Here is a 19,935-nt window from a genome sequence, read left to right as displayed (position 1 = left end):
TGTTCTTTCAACCTGGTGTCCACAGAACGGCCCGTTTGCCCAATGTAGACCTTGCCGCACTCGCAGGGGATTCTGTAAATTCCCGGTGTCCTCAGTCCCAGGTGGTCCTTGGGAGGCCGGAGGAAATTAGATATTTTCTTTGGAGGCAGGCCAACTGATTTGATGATGTGTCGAGACAGCACTCTGCTAATCCTGTTGAATATAGTCCCGACAAAGGGCAAGAAGGCGACAGTGTCTCTGCGGTCATCATGTTGATTGTAGTTGGGACGGCGGTTGAGGGCCCTTCGGATCTGCCGGTCGTTATAACCATTCCGTCTGAAGATGTCCTTCAGGAACTCCCCACGCAGGCTGTCTTGATCGCACGGAGCTCAGCCGTAGATGAACACAGCATCGAGCTAGTCCATCGTATCCAGTTCTTCTTCATGTCATTGACGTTAGTAGCCTGTCCACAGTTCATGTCATTGACGTCAATAGCCTGTCCCCAGTTCATGTCATTGATGTCAATAGCCTGTCCCCACTTCATGTCATTGACGTCAATAGCCTGTCCCCAGCCAACCGGTTCTTCTTGTTTAACCGCCACCTCCGTGCCATTGACCTCCAAGTTGCCTAGATTCACTGGCCGGTATCCCCCCCATTCGCCCCCCAGACCATATATGGCCCTAATCGCTGTTCACTCTTCCCATTGGTCCCCTCTCCTAAACCCCCCTGCCTACTTCATATATACACTAGTGCTTTTCACTTCCCAATCATTGCAGCTACTGCTCTTTGTATTCGCAACGCAATTCAACTGCCCTTGATCCTCCGAAACGTCGGTTAAAACCAAGAATACACTGCGCCAGATCCCAGAAGACGACTTTCTTCATAGTCATCGCCGTGAAAACCTCAAAACTTACAAAGTAAGTTTGATTTCTATATTCCGCAGAATGCTCTATAGAAAGAAAATATGAATATTTTTATACATAACGCCCTCGAAAATGTTCAGGAATTGTTTTTATTTTGTATATGAGGTCCTAAAGAAAATTAAAGGATTACTTCCTTTTTAAAAATATTTTTGCAGAGACATTTATAGGATTTCCCTGTTCGTGAACGTTATGTTTTGTCGATATACGAATATTCTCCGGTTAGACGTGATTTATTTGTGGTTTATTGTATTAAGGTAATATTAGCTTAAAATTATAACATTTGGACCAATGCCAACAAAAATTAGTTGAAGTAATTTTAATACGTCCTATAAACGGTAAAGCTATTCCTGTATCAGGCCGTTAATGCCCATAGGGTTGTGAGACGTCGAGGCTCCCACATTTTCTAGACAGTCGACTCACAAATGGCGGTAAGGTTGTCAGCCTTACGCTCCGGCTGCCTTTTATCACCAGGACAATTCCTGGTACTCATTTCTGTTAGAGGCTGAGTCGACCCCAGGGCTACAATGCGGCTGTAATGATTAGATCAATTGAAAAATGTAATTATGTCATCGGCTATCGAACCCGCAACCTTCTGGCTTGTAGCACAGTGCCTAAACCAACTACGCTATCGCGTGCCCTCAACATAACCTATTGTTCTCATAATTTTGGTACATATGAATTGAAATAAGTAAGTGTTTTGTGTAAGTTGCATTAAATTTATGAATGTTTTAATGCAGATTATGGAGCCTAACTTGAAGTGAAGTTCGGATGGCGGACCTACAGCCTCGTCCACTCGTCTCCTCAGAACACGCAGTGCAGGAGGGCGTCGCTAAGTGAACTTGCTCCCTGAGAGTCACAGAAGAAATGAAACAAGCATTAAAGTGATTTCATATGGAGAACAGCATATCCGAGACTACGAGATGGAAATAAATTGTTGCTTTCCACTGGAACTTTGATAAGTGCCAAGACTTTTTTGCAACAATTGTATGGACAAGAGCGAAATAAGGAAACTGAATCATCATGAACGGATGTGACGTTTGTGTTAATTAGAGTGAAATTGATCTGAGTGCAAGTGTTCTGATACATAATAAAGAGTAATGTTAACTCGCAGGCAGAGTAATTCGTACATTCTTGATTTCTGCATCGTCATACGTTGTTCATACTGATTTAAAGACACAAACGGAATCGTCAAGTGTAGTCAAACAGTGTCTTAGTGTGATAATGTTTACTTTCGCTAATATACGCTATCTTGTGGTGATGAATCAGTGAGGTTGCATTGTCATTAAATCTTTGACGCACGAACAGAGAGTCGGAATCTTCTGCAGTCTAGCTGCAATTGTCAGTGCAACTACAGTGAACAATTACTGCTATTCCTGATATGAATATATTCCGCTGGTTTCTTTTGGATGTCAGAAGATGTGAATAACGTTATATAGTTATTTATATTTAGCTTGCGAAGTAAGAAGGCCAACTAAATAACATATAAAAGATCAGTTCGTACCTCACAGAAAACATGCTGCGTATAAATTGTCGAAGACAGCTCGGTTAATGCTGTTTAGAGAAGTAACCGCTGTTGGTTGTGAGAATGAGACAGAACGCATAAATAGGGTTCTTGAGTATTAAAGCGGATGGAACCTATAATAACCAATTTGCTTAATGAACAACGTGAAAGTAAATTTCCAATATTGTTGTGTGGCTTACGTAATTAAAAATCGTAATGATGGAAAGTTTTAATTTGGCGGATTACGTGTATCAAGTTCAAATTTAATTGGCTCTAAGTACAAGAACATTGCGCAGAGAAAATAACATGAACATAATTGTATTATGGAAGAAATTAGATGAAATTCTGATTCGGATATTAATTTTAATATTTGGTATATGTTCTGGACGTTTTTAAGTTAAATTGAAATATTTCTTTTTTCGAACAAATATGAATTACGTTACGAAGCGAGATTATTTAATTTATTTATTTGTGATATATTTTATTAATCATATATGTTTGTTCCAAAATTATATTATTCAGAAATTGTTATTTAATTATGTCTATTATCTATGAAAATAGAGAAATAGAGTTCGATATTAATGACATGTAATTAATTGACTATAATACTGCGATGGACGCAGAACCATAACAATACATAATCACAATACATAAGTTATGGACACTAATGACGTGTGACACTGGTGATAGCTGATGATGTTCCGAAGTTTCAAGAATAAGTGTGTCCTGTGTTGCGTGACATGATGCAGATGGAAGAATGTTGTCGTGCGGCCATTACGTTGAACCCCACAGCCACTGTATCGGGGAACAGTGGAACATCAACCGAATGGGACGTCGAGATGGATATTCGAGAACATATTCAACAGTGTTCCTGTACTTGCAACCATATGGGTTATGGAAACTTCATGGACTATCAGGTAAGCAAGTAAACTGCATGTCATTAAAAATATATTTTTTTTTACAGTTCTGAAAGAGTTAATGATGTAATTTAATGTTACAGTATACCGTATTTACGCATGTATAGGCCGCACATTTTTTGCCAAAAATTCAAGAGGAAAACTGGGGTGCGGCTTATATTCGAAATATTCGAAATCACACTTCATTTAAAAAAATTATATTCATAATTAGTAATACAGGGTGTAATACTCCTGAAATAATATTCCAAGAAAATTATTTTTTTTATAATTTCTGTCTGAAAATTGTGCTGCGGCCTATACACGCACGCGGCCTATGCATTCGTAAATACGGTATATACCTAACCTCACAAATATAAGAAATGACAAATTAAATTAAAAAAAAAAGTGAAAGTCGGAGATAACGAATTACATGTCAGAACAAGAAACATAGAAAGAAATAACCGAAAAATATGAGGTAAATATTAACATAATCAAGTCCAAGTGATAAATATACATTTAAATATATCGTGTATAACTTTTGATCGTCTGGTGATTGTCCATAAAATGAGTTGGATATTTTTAATTCCTTATTCCGTACGTTAAGCTTGAGAGATTCTTCCTGAAAGGCAATTTCTCTGAGATAGACGAGCAAGCGTGCAATCATGAAATATAGGATTTATGAGAGATCGATTTTTTTGTTCTTTTCTGTGTACCATCAGATTGAGAGGATGTTCCTAAAAGAGAGTTTCGTCTTCCCAAATAGAATGGGCATGCGTATAATTCTCAATCTCTTAGGTTTAATGGTCGATAAATAATTCTTTTTTTCCTGTCAAGTACAGAGCGTTCAATCAAGGAGGAAACTTCGCAACACCACTGACCGGGCCCAATATTCCTCACAGATTGCTGCTGTAACTGTAACGGCCCGCGTTTATCAGCGCTAATGACTCATTCTGCTATCAGCAGTTACAGGAGCAATCTGTGAGGAATGCTGGGCCGGGTCAGCGGTGTTGCGAAGTTTCCGCCTTAACTGAACGCACTGTACTTTCAGATTGGCAGACTATTTTCGAAGACAGTTTCATCCCCTGAAATACATGAGTGTACGAGTGTATGTAATTCGAAAAATTTTCTTGACTGATACTAGAAAAGTCGACTAGGATATGTTAATACCTTGTTGTGTATGTTCGTATTGAGAGGTCGCTTCTTAGAATTTCATTAATTCAAATAGTTGAGCCTGGGTACTTTAAAAATGATGCAAGATTTTATATAAAAACCGCACACTGATTTTTATCTCATAAACGTGCCCAGAATGTTACTTCTAAACCTACACGGAATTTTATCTCAATAACGTACACAAAATTGTATCTTTTTTTTTTTGTTGCTAGTTTGGTGGGCTTGAGTCCCTTGTACTGCGTCCACTTCTGGCCCATTGTACCAGCCCCATATGATAGGTGAAGGTGATTGTGGAGCAATTGGTGGAATGAAGATTGGCAGGGGAAACCGAAGTACTCGAAGAAGACCTGCCCCAGCGCCACTTTGTCCACCACAAATCCCACTCGACCAGACCCGGGATCGAACCCGGGCCCCCGCGGTGGGAAGCCAGCGACTAACCACTTGAGCTATGGCGCGGCCCCTTCTTACAAATATACATAATATTTACTTCAAGAATGGAAGACTAGGACAGGAACTGTAAACTGAGAGAGATCTCCAAGTTTCCTCTGGCAGTTTCTCGAAAAGCAATTGACAAACTAATATAAACTACTTAACCCTTTGTTAACTCCCTTCTCAAGAGTTTCCAGCAAAGTTATGCTTCAATGTTACGCAGTACATGATGTGGTAAAATGCACGAGGATGAAGTTAGCAATTTATAGCAGCTCTCGCTAGGGGAAAATAGAGCGGCTGTGATCCTTAGCGTGTCCTTAATTCTGAGGAATTATTCCGATATTTGTTATATCTGAGATCCTAACTGCTGTGACTACATAATGCGCCGTGAAGTTTGGTAAATCGTTAGGAACATTTCGGAAGAAACTTCAGCTTCCATCCACCTTGAAGATATAAGGGTTCATATATCCCAGCACTCATGTTAGCAGTCTTAGAGCTAAAGTGTAACAAGTGTTTCAGTAATGAAAAATAACTTGAAGATTATTAACTTATGCCTCCTGGCGCTTGTTTCTGTCTTCAGGGTAAAAGACTATTCTGCCCTGTAGATGGAGGTAAGGCTGAAGGTAAAGGTGTACCTCTGCTTAATTATTTAAGCACTATGCCATAAAGCCATATGGGGGATTGGATTTGTAGCTCACCGCCTCCTAACCAATGGGTACCTTGGACTCTTGCCCCGGGGGTTAAAGCGGCAGGGCTATGAAGCTGACCACTGACCTACATCTAGTGTCGAGGTCCACAAAGTTGGAGCTGTACCTCTACTCCCCCATATGTGTGTAGTTTGAAATAGGTTTATTCGGAATATTAGTGTCTACCAAATTACACGGTGTCACATCCTGCTTGATATTGACGCATGATGGAGTGCGTATGGACGGGGTTTGGATTGGTGGATAGATTAATTTACAATTTACAGGTCGTAACTACAAGTAATTATAACACTATCGTTATTTCAACATTTTACGTTTCATTAGGGCACACAGTCTAGTGTTCTCAGTCTGTTACTAGACGTTTCCTGGTAACGGTTCCAACAATGGGTATTCATCTGCCTCCGGCTCATGTCCTCTCTTCACAGACTCTCGTACAGTACTGACTAACCTGACTTGTATTACGACCGCGAATAACACGCCATGTCCTCACAAGCTGTAAAGTGCATTGAGGTGGACGGTGGAATTTTCGAAAATGTATTATACTAGGTAAACTGTACCGATTTTGTCACTTGAAAAATAAAACTGGCGTCCAGTTGGGTCCGCTCAGCACGTCGGCCACTGATTGGCCTATTTTACCTGCCCCGGGTGATTATGATGATGAAGAATTTGGTGGAATGAAGATTGTCAGGAGAAACCGAAGTACTCGGAGAAAACCTGCCCCAGCGCCACTTTGTCCACCACAAATCCCACTTGTCCAGACCCGGGATCGAACCTGGGCCGCTGCGGTGGGAAGCTAGCGACTAACCGCTTGAGCTATAGCGCAGCCTCTAATACCGATATTAGAAACAGTACGTAATGTATCTTCCTTATCAACAGTTTTGGAACTGTACAATGAAATAGCTGTATCTCGAAAACCGTTCGGAATAGGACACGTGTACATGTACCTTTTTTTGTGCTTAGAGTGACCGATGCTGTGACCTCCCAGAATATTGGTTTTTCCTTCTTGTACACTCTGTATACGTACAAATATATGCACAGTGTGATGGTAATCGAAACCCCCCCTTTTTTTTCTTCTTATTTATGGGCTCCGGAAATGTGTAAATCCACCAGAATTTAGGGATCGATGTTTTCACAATGGCTGTACTTTTGCATATATATTACGTACATGACAGAGTAAAAGGAGAGGGCAGATGTCCAAGGTACAGAAGCGAAAACTCGTGGGAGGATGGAAGGAAATGTTGCCTCGAAACAAAACAAATGAAGACGACAATGCGGCAGAGAAGCGAACCGATGCTGGGTCGTGAAGTTAGGAAAGTAGCCCAGAATTCACAACAAAATGTAACCACAAGCTCGACGTTCATCTGTTATTTTATGTTATTTATTGTACAGCCTCTCGTGTTGTTGGACGCTAATTCAATGCTGATTTCAGTGTACCAAAATTAATTAATTAATTTCTCAAACGAAAAATTTATATATATATATATTAAAACATTTCATGATAGAGTAAATTGTAATTCTATCCAGCCAAATAAGTACAATCTATGATGAACGTGAATAAGCAGTAACTTATGAATATGACGACCCTTAATCAACTGCTGACACTTCATTTTGAGACAGCGTGCGCCGAAATTGTGAGATTGTGAAAACATAAAATTGTCCTTGTGTATAATGATGCATCGCGCCGTGACGACTTATAGCGTAGTAGAAGAATAGCGCCACGCATTATTAAACTCGATACTAGATGTGATGGTCAGCCTCACGCCTCGGTCGCTTTAACCCCGAGGAGACAGCCGCTGGTGCCCATTTGATAGGAGGCTGGATGAACCCCAGAGTCGATCTGGACGCTGTGTCCCTGTATGAAGTATAAACCCCTGTTTCTCCACTGTCCGGCCCTTAGTCAGCTACCATACCGACTGAGCTATCCCCTCTCCTGCTTGAAATTTATGCAGTTAAGATTTAGGAGGAGGAGTCGAATTGCACCCAAGAAGGCTACCACAGTGCGAAGTAAAGTAAACAATATTTTCCTTCTTTTTCTATTAAATTCGCGATAAAGAATCGGGGAAGAACAGGAACAGGAAATCAGAAAGCCCTGCTTTTTTCTTGATGTACCTGTCTTTAGATAAAGGCTGTGATGCTTCACACGTTCAGAAATCCTGCTGCGTGCTTCTCATGGAGTAGCCCCGATTTCAGTTAATCAGTTCTGGAAGCCCCAACATTACGAGGAGTCAGTAAACAGGTCACTAATGGAAGTAAAACATCTGTAGTGGACGTAATANCAATGATGAAATACAGAAGGAAATATCCCTTTTGTAAAGCAGAGTAAACTAACCCCCTTCCCAGGTATTGTATTGTATTGTATTTTATTTTCATCCGTTTTGCTACATAGTAACATTTGGACACGTCATTCAGTAATATAAGTTAACAAAATAAATCTACATAGTTACAAGCATACTACGAACTATATTGATTGATTAATTGATTGATTTATCCAGGAGTACAACTTAACAAACAAACCTACAAAGTTACAAGGATACTAACAACATTTTACAATCCTAAGCAATATGTAGATACTACATTTGAAAAAGAAAAAGAAAAAACAATACGCAAATCATTGTATACAACTTATGATTTGCTATGACATCCAAATATGAGTACTTTCACCATCCATCTTTTTATTTAAAACTAACGAATTCATTTATCGTGTAAAAGGAATGTTTCAATAAAAAGGATTTTAAGTCTCTTTTTCAGAGGCTGGTTTCAGTAGTCAAAATAGCAACCGCGTTTCAGGTGTGTACTACCGAAAAGCAGTGTTCCGTTGTGCGTTTTTTTTTGTTGGCAAAATACTCAACGCAAAGACATATTTCCTGTTTATGGTGTGAAGTGTTTGTTGCGTAAAGAGGTTCAGCCTTGGTGGCAAACGTTTCGACTGTGACGAATAGGTTGAAACGAAGGCGCGGAAGTTGCTGAGACAACAGTGAAAAGATTTCTTTGCTGCGGGTTTCGACGCACTGATAAAACGATGGGACAAGTGTATCAGCGTTGGTGGAGGATATATCGAGAAATAAATGTTTTCTTTTTCAGTTTCGATTATTGTATGTTTGACGTTTTATAGCCAATTGTGACATATTCATTGACTCTCCTTCGTGCCTTCCCAGATTACACAACTCGCAATTTATCAGAGAATCCAAATTTCACAGCCCATATTTACGGTGGACCACAGAATCTTACTTCATAACCTGAACATCCAGGCTAATGAGCACTGCTTAGACCCTGGATAACTGAAGTGCCAGGACTTGGGGTTGGTAATTCCCCTCGGCATGACGCAACAAGAAAGATTAGTTGCATTTTCATCTAGTCCCATTTTGAATTCATAGCCGGTCACACTGGCCACGCGGTGTAAGGCATGGACTGTCTTCTCTTGCTCGGACGCTGGGATCATGGGTTCCAATCCCACCCAAGACATGGATGTCTGTATTGTGTGTATGCGCTTATTCTGTGTTTGTGTTGTCCTGTGTTTAAGTAGAGGCCTTGCGACGGGCTGATCCCCTTTTCAAGAAGTCCTACCGTCTATGAAAAATGTTTACGGAACAGTAAGATGCCAGGGCCATGGATGGGCTAGAAGAGTCATTTGATAGAGAGCAAGAATTTAATTCAAAAGAATCCACGCAGTGCTACCATCTGTAGAATGCAGTTGATGCTATTTCATGTCTTGTAATGTATCCACGTTGTGGATGTGGGCATTGTTGCTGACTTCATAATCGTCCGTTTGTCAAACTTCATAACATCGAATGGTAAGCCATTATTGAAAGATGAATTTTAAATGGTTAGGATGGAAGAGAATTTCTCATGATCGAATAAGTGTTCCTGTGGTATAGGTGAAGTCGGGCCGCGCCATAGCTCAAGCAGTTAATCGCTGGCTTCCCACCGCTGAGGCCCAAGTTCGATTCCGGTTCTGGTCAAGTGGGATTTATGGTGGACAAAGTGTCGCTGGGACGGGTTTTCTCCGAGTACTTCGGTTTCCCCTGCTAATCTTCATTCCACCAAATTCTCCATCGTAATCACCCGGGACAGGCTACAATAGGCCAATCAGTGGCCGCCGTGCCGAGTGGATCCAGTTGGACTAAGCGAATAGGTGAAGTCCCAGCCCCCAAAATAAGTGTCTACTTCGTTATGGCTACACCGTCCTGCTTGGTGAACTGGATTTTTGTTGCGATGTCTCGCGTCTTTGAAGAAGGTAACAGCAATCCTCGCACTGACTATACCGCAGTGCTCGCTAGTGTAGCCGTGTTTTGTGGCGGTTATTTGCACGTCAAAACAATGGGTTGTGAGTTGAAATGTTTGAAATAAGGATTGCGTCGGCCTGCTTCTGTCTGCGCTCTGTATGAAAACCACGGAAATTCATGTGCACTGGTTCACTTCTCTGCATCCAAACAGCGATCACACTAAAACGTATATCTGTCAGGTTTTATGCTTCGTGACGAGGTTCGTTACGTCTCTCATGAAATATTTGGATCCATAAATATATTTCAGTACCAAGTGACTCCAAATGGATTTTGCAGTTTATATTAGATGCTTAAATCCATCCTAACATCATCAGACGCTTGACAGAGTTGATGTGGGTGAGCCAATATAACTTGGAAGCTGGAAGACAGGTAGATCGGGGTTCAGTTCCCTAAGGGGCAGAAATTTTTCTCTTCTCCAAGTATCCAGGCCGATTCTGAGGCTCACTCAACTTCCTACCGAGTGGATACCAAGAGCTCTTTACCAAGGAGTAAGGCGGTAAGGGCGTCAAGCTGACAACCCACTTCAACCTGGTGCCGGATTAAGAACGTGCGGATTTATAACTCCACTCTCGCCTTCATGGCTTTGTGCTCACTTAAGCTTAGTGGTAAATTCAGCTTAATCAGATACCTTACTTACTTATTACTCATGGAGCTGAGCACTTCTTGAAGAGCCGCCAATTCTGCAGCTGTTTAAGAATTTCCCAGCATTTTATGGAACTGAAGGTTCATTACCGTGTTCACAAGAGCCCGCCACCGGTCCTTATCCTGAGCCAGATCAATCCCTAAGATGTGGTATTATAATAAGCGATCTGTATGTAAACCGGTTGAACTATTTTCGAATTATATGCTATAGCGATCGTTTCATGTTTGTTTTGCCATGTTCTTACATTTGCATAGACTTGAGCAGGATGCTGCAATGATAATTGTCTGGATTTATATTCGGAAGGCCTTGGTTCGATTTCCGGCCTCATCGATTATCTTAAAGTGTTTTATAAACTTTCCTCAAGACTCTACAGATTGATAGGATCTTAAAATGGATCAGAAACTTCCAGATCTTTACTTGCCCATCATTCATGACGAATTTTTGATACGAAATACGGAAACATCACGTTCTTTGCAAAGTACTATGTGTGGCACTAATTATGAAAATTAATATTCTCACGTGATGGAGTGACTATAGACAGGGTTTGGATTGGTAACCGGATTTATTGGACATTTACACTCGTAACTGCGACAGCCTTACTGAGCTGCACACTCCAAAGATCGCTATAATTGGAGCACACTTAAAGTCTTCTCAGTCTTCATTCGCCGTTGCTTGGTAGCGGCTTCTAACGGCGGCCGTTCCCTTACCTCTGGGTTCCTGAACTGTCCCCGACCTCAGCTACCAGCTTCTCTGTCAAAGTCAGAGTTACTTTACGGCTGGCGGTTTGTAATTGTTTGTAATTCCGAGTCGTGTTGTCAATAAATCGATTCATCGATGCAAACCCCGTCTTTAATCAGCCCTAAATGGTGACAGTTTGTTCTCTGCGCATTTAAAATTGTGTGTTTCATTTACTTTACTGCATTATCTGGTTAGCAATATGTGGGCTTACCCCAGAATCTTAGACTCTGTATAATCAACTCTTGTCTTCAGGCCACACCGTGTAGTTAATTCAGCGGCGTGTTCGAACCTGATTAGAGTACGGGGCTGTAATATCACAAGTGATGTTTCGGTTAAAATAATCATAGTTTAAGGATAATCCTGATTACGTATTGCAAACATGCGCTGAACCAACACAGTCCCGAGTTCGTACTACACGTAGTATAAGCGTCGTCCTCTCATCGCCTAGGGCCTGAATGTATTTTGAAAAGGGTCGCGGGTTCGAAACGTTTGGAAAGCATGAAACAGGATTGGATATACATTTTTCGATTTGGAGACCAAGCATCAACTGAGGCGGTCGGATGTCGTTCTATTTATTGTTTGTGGGGTTGGTTGTTTTACTACGCTGTCTGTAGCCAGATGATATAATGTCTAAACGAATGATGAATTGACAAGAATATGGAAAAAAAAATAGTTGTGGTTTAATCGACTTTATATGTCAGAATATGCCTAGGAGACCGGGGAAATCCATGAAAAATCGCGTTGTCTCGGACGAGATTCGAATTAAGTTCCTCCCTCAGTAGCATTAGTGCTATGCTAACCTGCCCGAAGTTACATGGAATGAAATGAGTTCATATATGCTTTTCATTTCGTCCTACCCAGCTATGTAACCGTACAAAATAAAATGTGGCATATAGACTCGTTGCTAGGCAACGACGGCGAAATAAGCAACTATACAACAGCCATAACTATGTAATGGCTCCGCAAACAAGCATATATTTTCTGCAAAAATTGTATTGCAACAGAGGAACGGTGTTTTCTACAAGGTCCGTACCAAGATATTATAAGCAGGACAAGTCGATCCATTCGTGAGCTGTTGCTGTGAGAAGCTGATAGCTGAGGCCAGTGATAGTCTAGGAAAGTGAACATCCGCCATGAAGGCCGCTTCCAAGCAACGGCTAGTGAAGACCGTAACAAACAGAAGATCTAGTTTTGTCCTATAGTGATTTGTGAAGTATGTGGAACAGTGGGGCTTTTATTTTCGTGCCCCGTTGCTTTGTTGCTTATTATCAAGTAGTGTGTCTTCAGTTTTATTCTTGCTGTATTGTTCCGTGGATTCGGATTGTAGATAGCTTTGTTGTTTAATTCGCATTCTGGAAACCCAGAAGAAAGTGAACGTCCGCCGTGGAAGCCGCTACCAAGCAACGGCTAATGAAGACTGTAACAGACTGTCCTATAGTGATTTGTGAAGTGTGTTGAACAGAGACAGCATAGGAGTTCAGTAAATCCGATTACCAATTCAAACCCCGTCTATAATCACTAAAATTGCGACTGTATGTTAAATTCATTCATCCAGCTATTTTTCATTTATTTTTTCCTTGTGTTTTTTTTCTTATTCTTTTTTTACACACACGATAGATTGTTTCAGACGGAAGTCTATCGTAAGATCTATTGTTTTCGTAAATAGTAGTAATATTATATGTATTATTTATATAATATGTATAATAAGAATATGACGGCCGAAGTCCATGCTACAGGAGAGATTCACCAGGTCACACTCTACCAACATATCCCGACCCACTTTACCTTGGGATACAGGAGCACGAAATCCTCTAACTACACAGCCTTCTAAGAGTATATTTCCCTACGCAGCCTGTCATTGCATGTAACAGAGTAATAATTCTTCGGGTCCGCTGTTGCTACAACCTATTGTTATTCAAAGTCGCAATTCTCCTTGTAATCCCTGTACAATACATCTTCGTAACTTAAATATAGGACAGAATTAAGTCCTATTGTTCTATTGTAAATTGCATCTTCACGCTGCGTGTTCCTTGTACTTACTTCTATCTTTTAAGACTACAAGAAGCTGACTCACGATAGATAGAACTTTATCAAGCCCTTGTAAAGCTTCTTATTATTACGGCAGTAATCTGACAATTTGTGTTTATTGGAGAGTTTAAACTTCCGCCTATTCTCACATTAAGTAGCCCCTCATAAATGGAATTAAACTCATTTTGTCAGAATTATACAGTCCGTCAGCAGTTTCCTTAATAAATTAAAAGTAAAGGTATCTCTGTAACAGGCCGTGGAGGCCCATAGGATTGTGAGACGTCGAGGCTCCTACATTTGATAGACAATCGGATCATAGATGGCGGTGAGGTTGTCACTCTTACGAACCGTCCGCCCTTTACCCGCAGGAAGATTCCTGGTACTCATTTCTATTAGAGGCTGAGTCAATCCCAGGGCCATAATGCTGCTGGATGGATTAGGTCAGTTGAAAAATCCACCTCATCGGGATTCGCTCCCGCGGCCATCCGGCTTGTAGCATAGTGCCTCAGCCAACTACGCTACCGCATGTCCCACGCTTCCTTTGTAATTTAGTGATATTATTTGTAGTTTAACATCCGGAGTCTGTTCTACTACTAATATATACTTGTTCGACAATGTAATGCAGATTTTATTAAGTTATCGTTGTTACATTCTGATTATTTACATATTTACACTGAGGTTGTCAAACTGTCGAAAACTTCAAGGCTAAATTTGTTTCACTGTACAGGCCGTCTGATTTGACTTGGCCTCTGGGTTGCGCATAAGGAGAAGTGAGGAGAAGTACAGCAAGAAGTAGGGGGGCAGAGGTTACAGATTCAATGTGGCAGAAGGGATGACGCATTGTAACTGAAGTCCTGTTATAACCCAGGCATATCCTACAGTTCGTATCTCAGTTAATGGACTTGAGGAGATAGAGTGCGCATTCCGTTGACAACGGCCACGACTAAAAGTGTTTCCAAAGTTTATTGAAAAGATAGGTTTTGCCATTTAGATGTAGTTACAACTAACTATATGTCGCATTTAAACAGCAGAAATTATATGTTATCATGGAGATACACACGAAGAAAGTTCCTTTAATTACAATTAGCGTGAGAGAGTTAAATGGTTACATAATTCCGAAGGCTAATTTTATTTTAGTATAGAGAGATATTAATTTCATAAAGGGAATTAGAGGAAGAGGGTTGTAGTAATTAAATTTTAACAGAAAGGGTCTCGATGTAGGAAGCCGGAGATGTGATTTGTCCGGGGCAATATGAAAGATATTTTTGTAACGGTATAGAAAAATTTGGTGCTTGAGGAGTGGAGTTGGTAACTGCTAAAGTTATAATCTTTGGACAGTTATAACGGGAGAAGTTTAGACAAACTTTTGTCGACCTTTTAGAGAAACTTATGAAGTCTTCTTCGACCTTCTCAGTTTTATAATTAAATACTTGCAAAGAGCACAAGTCTAACCTACACATTTTCACTCCTTGGCTGCTACGGCTTTCTGTGTGGGCGATACCCATGCTAAATCTCTGGATTTGTTAAGTACAGTTTTCACAAAAAAAATCAACATTAGATTTCTGATATTTAAGGTTCTCCCAGGGGTGACTCGGCAGAGTACTGTCTTTTGGCATGCAATACCTTGTAGGCTGCATTATGCTGTAAACCGGAAGGTCGCGGGTTCGATTCCCGACATGGTCTCTGGATTTTTCAGTTGTCCTAATCCTTCCAGCCACACTGTGGCTCTGGAGTCGACTCAGCCTCTAACAGAAATGAGTACCCGGCATTTTACCTGGGAGCAAAGGGCGGCCGGCGCGTTAGGCTGACAACCTCACCGCCATCTGTGAGCCGATTGTCTAGATAATGTGGGAGCCTCGACGTCTCACAACCATATTGGCCTCCACGGCCTATTACAAGGATAGATTTACCCTTTTTTTACCTTTATACAGCTGATGTCAAACACTTTTCCTGCTGTAGGTGTTTCCCAATGTTATATCTTTGTGACTAATCTGTTTCAGTTCTATATTTCCATTTGCTTTGCTGCGTAATCATTATATCATTGCGTCTCGGTTGCGACAGCCTCGTTTGTAACAAATATTTGCACTGTTAAAATATGAAGTTTTATATCCCTCATCCTTTGCTTGATATGTATGTCCAGTTTTGCTTGCAAACGGCTACATGTTTTCTACTTGCCCTGAATTCTGAATTATAAGCATATATGTTTTTATACACCCTTTAAATCAGGCCCTAAGTCCCCGAACCGTGTGAATGATTTCTCTTTGAATTCATTTCCATATGTTGTGCTATTTAATCAGTGAAGTAGTTCGGTACTTTCATTATATCTACAAAATATTTTGGTCCACAGCAATATGAAGGAACCTGAAAAGTATGTCTGATTGTGTTCGCCTAGAAGTGAGATAGAATTTGCACGATATAAAACCAGTCCAAATTCTGAAATTCCCTTTTATTATGTATGTAATTTGCCTAAGTAGATTCGTTGCTTTGCTCTCAGCGTTTCCTTTTACACTTTCGTTCGTTCCTGGAGACCCCAGACGCATGCCGGCAGGTCGCCGGTTCAAGTCCCGATAAGGTCATTGGATTTTCTTCAATTGACCTAATCCTTCCAGCCGGACTGTGGCCCTGGGGTCGACTCAGCCTCTAACAGAAATGAGTACCAGGAATTAAATAATTTTCCTGGGGAGTAAAGCGCGGCCGGCGCTTAAAGCTGACATCTTCACCGCTGTGAGCAGACTGTCCAGAAATTGTGAGCGCCTCGACGTCTCACAACCCTATGGGCCTCAACGGCCTGTTACAGGGATACCTTTACTTTTTTTACTTACTTTTCTGACTTACTTACTCATGGAGCTGAGCCCTTCTTGAGAAGCCCCCAATATTGAAGCTACTCAAGAATTTCCTAGCATTTTATGGTACCCGAAGGTTCATTACCTTGTTCACAAGAGCCCTCCACTGGTCCCTGTCCTGAGCCACATCAGTCCAATTCATACCATCCCATTCTATCTCTCTAGGATCCTTTTTAATATTGTCCACAGACCTTTTCGGTGGTCTCTTTCCTTCTGGCTTTCCCACCAATATCCTATACGCACTCCTCTTTTCCCCCATACTTTTCTGACAAGACGTGAAATGTGTTTTGTAGAACTTCACGCGTATGATCCACTGTGATAATGTAGCAGTCGGAGTTGTTAGTTAAGGATACGACCGCCAGGAGCGCAGTGATAGGTCCGTGTGCTTCAGTTGGTATTGCGGTCTCGAACTTTGCCGAAAAACTAATGTCAGGTGTTGCTACCGTCTGATTTTAGTGAAATAATGATTTAATATGTAAGAGAGGACCAATGCAGGGATTATTATGTATGAAAACCATTGCTATAGGTGATTTTTTTATTTTTTAAATATTTCGCCATTTTTTTTTAATAATTTGTGATAATTAAGTGACAAGCGCAATCAGATGGTCAACTGAGCCTGCTTCTGCCTCTTTCCTGAATGAACGAACGAATGAGTGTGTGAGGTGTAGGCCTAGGCCGCCCGTTGCATAGCGACCTTCAGTGATCTATTGTGCTTCCCCTTCTATTTCAACCCTTCAACAATCTTACACTTCGAACGAAATGTAGTATCGCAGGGACGTCTTTGTAGTCACCTGGCCTCATGAAGTGAAGTACCAGGTGACGAAATCTTAAGTAAGCTACAGTCTGGTCGTGGTTCTCAAGGATCTTGCCGCCAAGACGAACTGATTAGCTGTAAACCACCAGTCGTAAAGTAACTCTGACTCTGAAGTTCAGTTAAGTTGAAAGGGAGCCGCTGTTCAGAGAGGTCTTGAGCTCGGAGGTAGAGGATTATCCATTGTTAGGAGCCGTTACCAGGAAACGTCTAGTAACACAGTGAGAACACTAGGCTCTGTGCTCTAGTGAACTGTAAAGTGTGGAAATAGCGATAGAGTTATTGTTATTTGTAGTTATAACCTGTAAATGTTCAGTAAATCTATTCACCAATCGAAACCCCGTCTATAGTCACCCATACACGTGACAATAATAGTAATAATTGTAATATTAATGACGACGGTGTATAAATTACATGGAACACATGTGACGACCATTACATAACTACATGTAAATGAAATTGAGTAGATATTTGTATTAATGAATCGTAATTATGCAGATATATTCCGAGTGTTGCGATTAGCGTAATGAGAGCAAGGTGGGTAATGAGCTGTCGTAGGGCAATAATTTCTGCTTCTACAGATCGCAATATTAATCTGCATTGAAAAGCTTTTAACAAAATCTGCGTCATGTAGACTTACCAGTTTTAGTTTGTCGTGCCTTTTTACGAAGGACATGCATGTGAAGGTGTCGTGATTCTGAAAAGGAAAATTGATTTAGCGATTTTGATGCATCTACGCGTCCTCGGCACTCATGAATACGAAAAATCGGCTTTTGGTATGCATTCTGTCTGTCTCTCTGTATGCATGTGAATGAGTTCGTTTTCCTTAGGACTACGTGATGAAAGCGATAGCACTTGTGAAGCCGGCTATTCAGATGCCATCTTCATCTCTGCTTTAAAAGAGGGTGAATGGTCAGCTTGAATATCCCGCTACGTGAACCCCAAATTAATTAATTAAATTTGCTTAGTGGGGGGTGGAGTCCACTCGGCACGGCGGCCACTGATTGGCGTATTGTACCTGCCCCGTGTGATTATGATGATGGAGAATTTGGTGGAATGAAGATTGGCAGGGGAAACCGAAGTACTCGGAGAAAACCTGCCCCAGCGCCACTTCGTTCATCACAAATCCCATTTGACCAGACCCAGGATCGAACCCGGTCCGCTGCGGTGGGAAGCCAGCAACTAACCGCTTGAGCTATGGCGCGGCCTGCATGAACACCAAAGGAAATTCTCCCAGTACCAACTGGTTATGAAGCGTCGAATTTAAAGGGGGGACCGGGGTTGTCGACCTTGGGCCTCCACAAAACATAATAGATTCCAGAGGTTTCATTAAGAAATTCGCTTTTCTGAAATCACAATAAGTTATTTTGTATTTTAATTATTATAAGAAATATAAAAAAAAAGGCCAGTTTTTCATAACCCAGATTGCTACTGGTAGGGACTTCCTCATTTTGATTGCCCCCAAGGCCCCAAAATTCGGCCCTGGTCATATTCCATCCACCATGAGAACAAGATTTCATAATCGTCAGTTAATGAAGCAGACGATGAATGCCGTCTTCTGGGATGTGGCGCCGTCTAGATCTTGTGTGAACCGAGGTTTCGGAGGAACATATCGCCTCCATCTTCAGGGTAGGCTATTGTGTCAATGCTCGCTCGGTAGCCGTGGCATTCCCCCCCGACACGATCCTATACCGGCTCTGGCCTGCTACCTTCTCTCCTCTCTCCACAGATCCTTCCCCTCTCTTTAGATTTCCCATGTGGCCCCTTCTTCCTTCCTTCCTTTTCTTATATAGATGGGTGTTTTCGACTGGTCACTCAGTCTGCAGCCACATGCTCACACTGGTTCCTCGGTCGTGGACGTTTCTAACCTGAAGATGGAGGCCATACGTTCCTCCGAAACGTCGGTTTACACAAGATTCACACGGCCCCACATCCCAGACGATGACATTCTTCATGGTCACTGCCATGAAAACCTTAAATCTTACATAATGAAGCAAATGTTTACGTAATCGTTTGGATAGATTCTATTAACACACTTCCGGTAATTATAAGTCAATGGGAAATTCGAACATGCTTACACAGGAATTTTCTTCGTTAGAGTCACCTATACGTACAAAGTATGGCTTACTCTGGTTCGTAGAGCAGATGGAGTTTAGGTGGATTTTGCAGCCGGCCTGGACAATGTTGCAAAAAAGAACAAACTTTGCCGAGAATGGAATTGATGTCATCTAGCCTCTTCGCGGTCACTGAAATGTCTGGGCTATTGCGAATCACAAGTAATTGTTAAAACGTAAATATTTTGGTGTATTTGCTCAAAGCAAGAACTGCGGAGCCAGAGAAACGGCCATTGCTAGGTAATGCCCGCATGCAACAATAGAGGAATTGTCACGATACGAGATGTGACGCGTAGAACCGTTGCTGTGGAACAATAGAGTAAACACGTTTCCGCGGAAACAAATACACGCAACAGTAGAAATGTTGTGTTTTCTGTTTGGTCCGTTCCGAGGGATTATAGAAAGGACAAAGAGGATCGTGTAAGATAGTTGAGTTTCGAGACGCCAGCCTGCCAGATTGTGAGCTTGGGAACAGAGGAACCGAGATAAGGACTTGAATTGAGAGATTGAGGCGTCAGAGTTGTTGAGTGTAGTTCAGTGGAGTTGAAAGTCTGGCACTGAAGAGAAGACCTCATGTGTGCTATGGTACCGCGATATTTAGAGTGTGACTCAGTGAGACTGTTATAGTTCCTGTGTTAAAATCCGATGGCAGGATACCCCTACTGGAGACTGTAGTAGACTGAGGACACTAGTGTTTGCGCAGTGAACTGTAAAGTACGGAGTTTAACGGTAGCGCTGTATTTCCTATATGTAATTACGAGTTGAGAATATAAGTGCAGTAAATCCAAACATTCAATCCAAACCCCATCCAGTAGTCACTCTAAATTATAACAAAATATTACATATTAAAAACGAATGAGTTTAAGTATTTGG

The 19,935-nt window shown here is 41.3% G+C and overlaps 1 protein-coding gene across 1 annotated transcript in view; it reads left to right on the top strand.

The window, feature by feature from the left end:
* Positions 1-19,935, top strand: part of LOC111862502 (dipeptidase 1) — a 423,388-nt gene that overhangs the window by 61,128 nt on the left and 342,325 nt on the right. The window contains exon 2 of the mRNA XM_023847973.2: positions 1,640-3,320. Within this exon, the coding sequence (XP_023703741.1) occupies positions 3,144-3,320 (177 nt within the window). The 5' untranslated portion in view covers positions 1,640-3,143. The remainder of the gene's footprint in view (positions 1-1,639; positions 3,321-19,935) is intronic.

This window comes from Cryptotermes secundus, unplaced genomic scaffold, assembly GCF_002891405.2.
Source record: "Cryptotermes secundus unplaced genomic scaffold, Csec_1.0 scaffold816, whole genome shotgun sequence".
NCBI lineage: Eukaryota > Metazoa > Arthropoda > Insecta > Blattodea > Kalotermitidae > Cryptotermes > Cryptotermes secundus.
The sequence above is the reverse complement of the archived record's forward strand: the minus strand, read 5'-3'. Positions and strand labels throughout refer to the sequence as shown.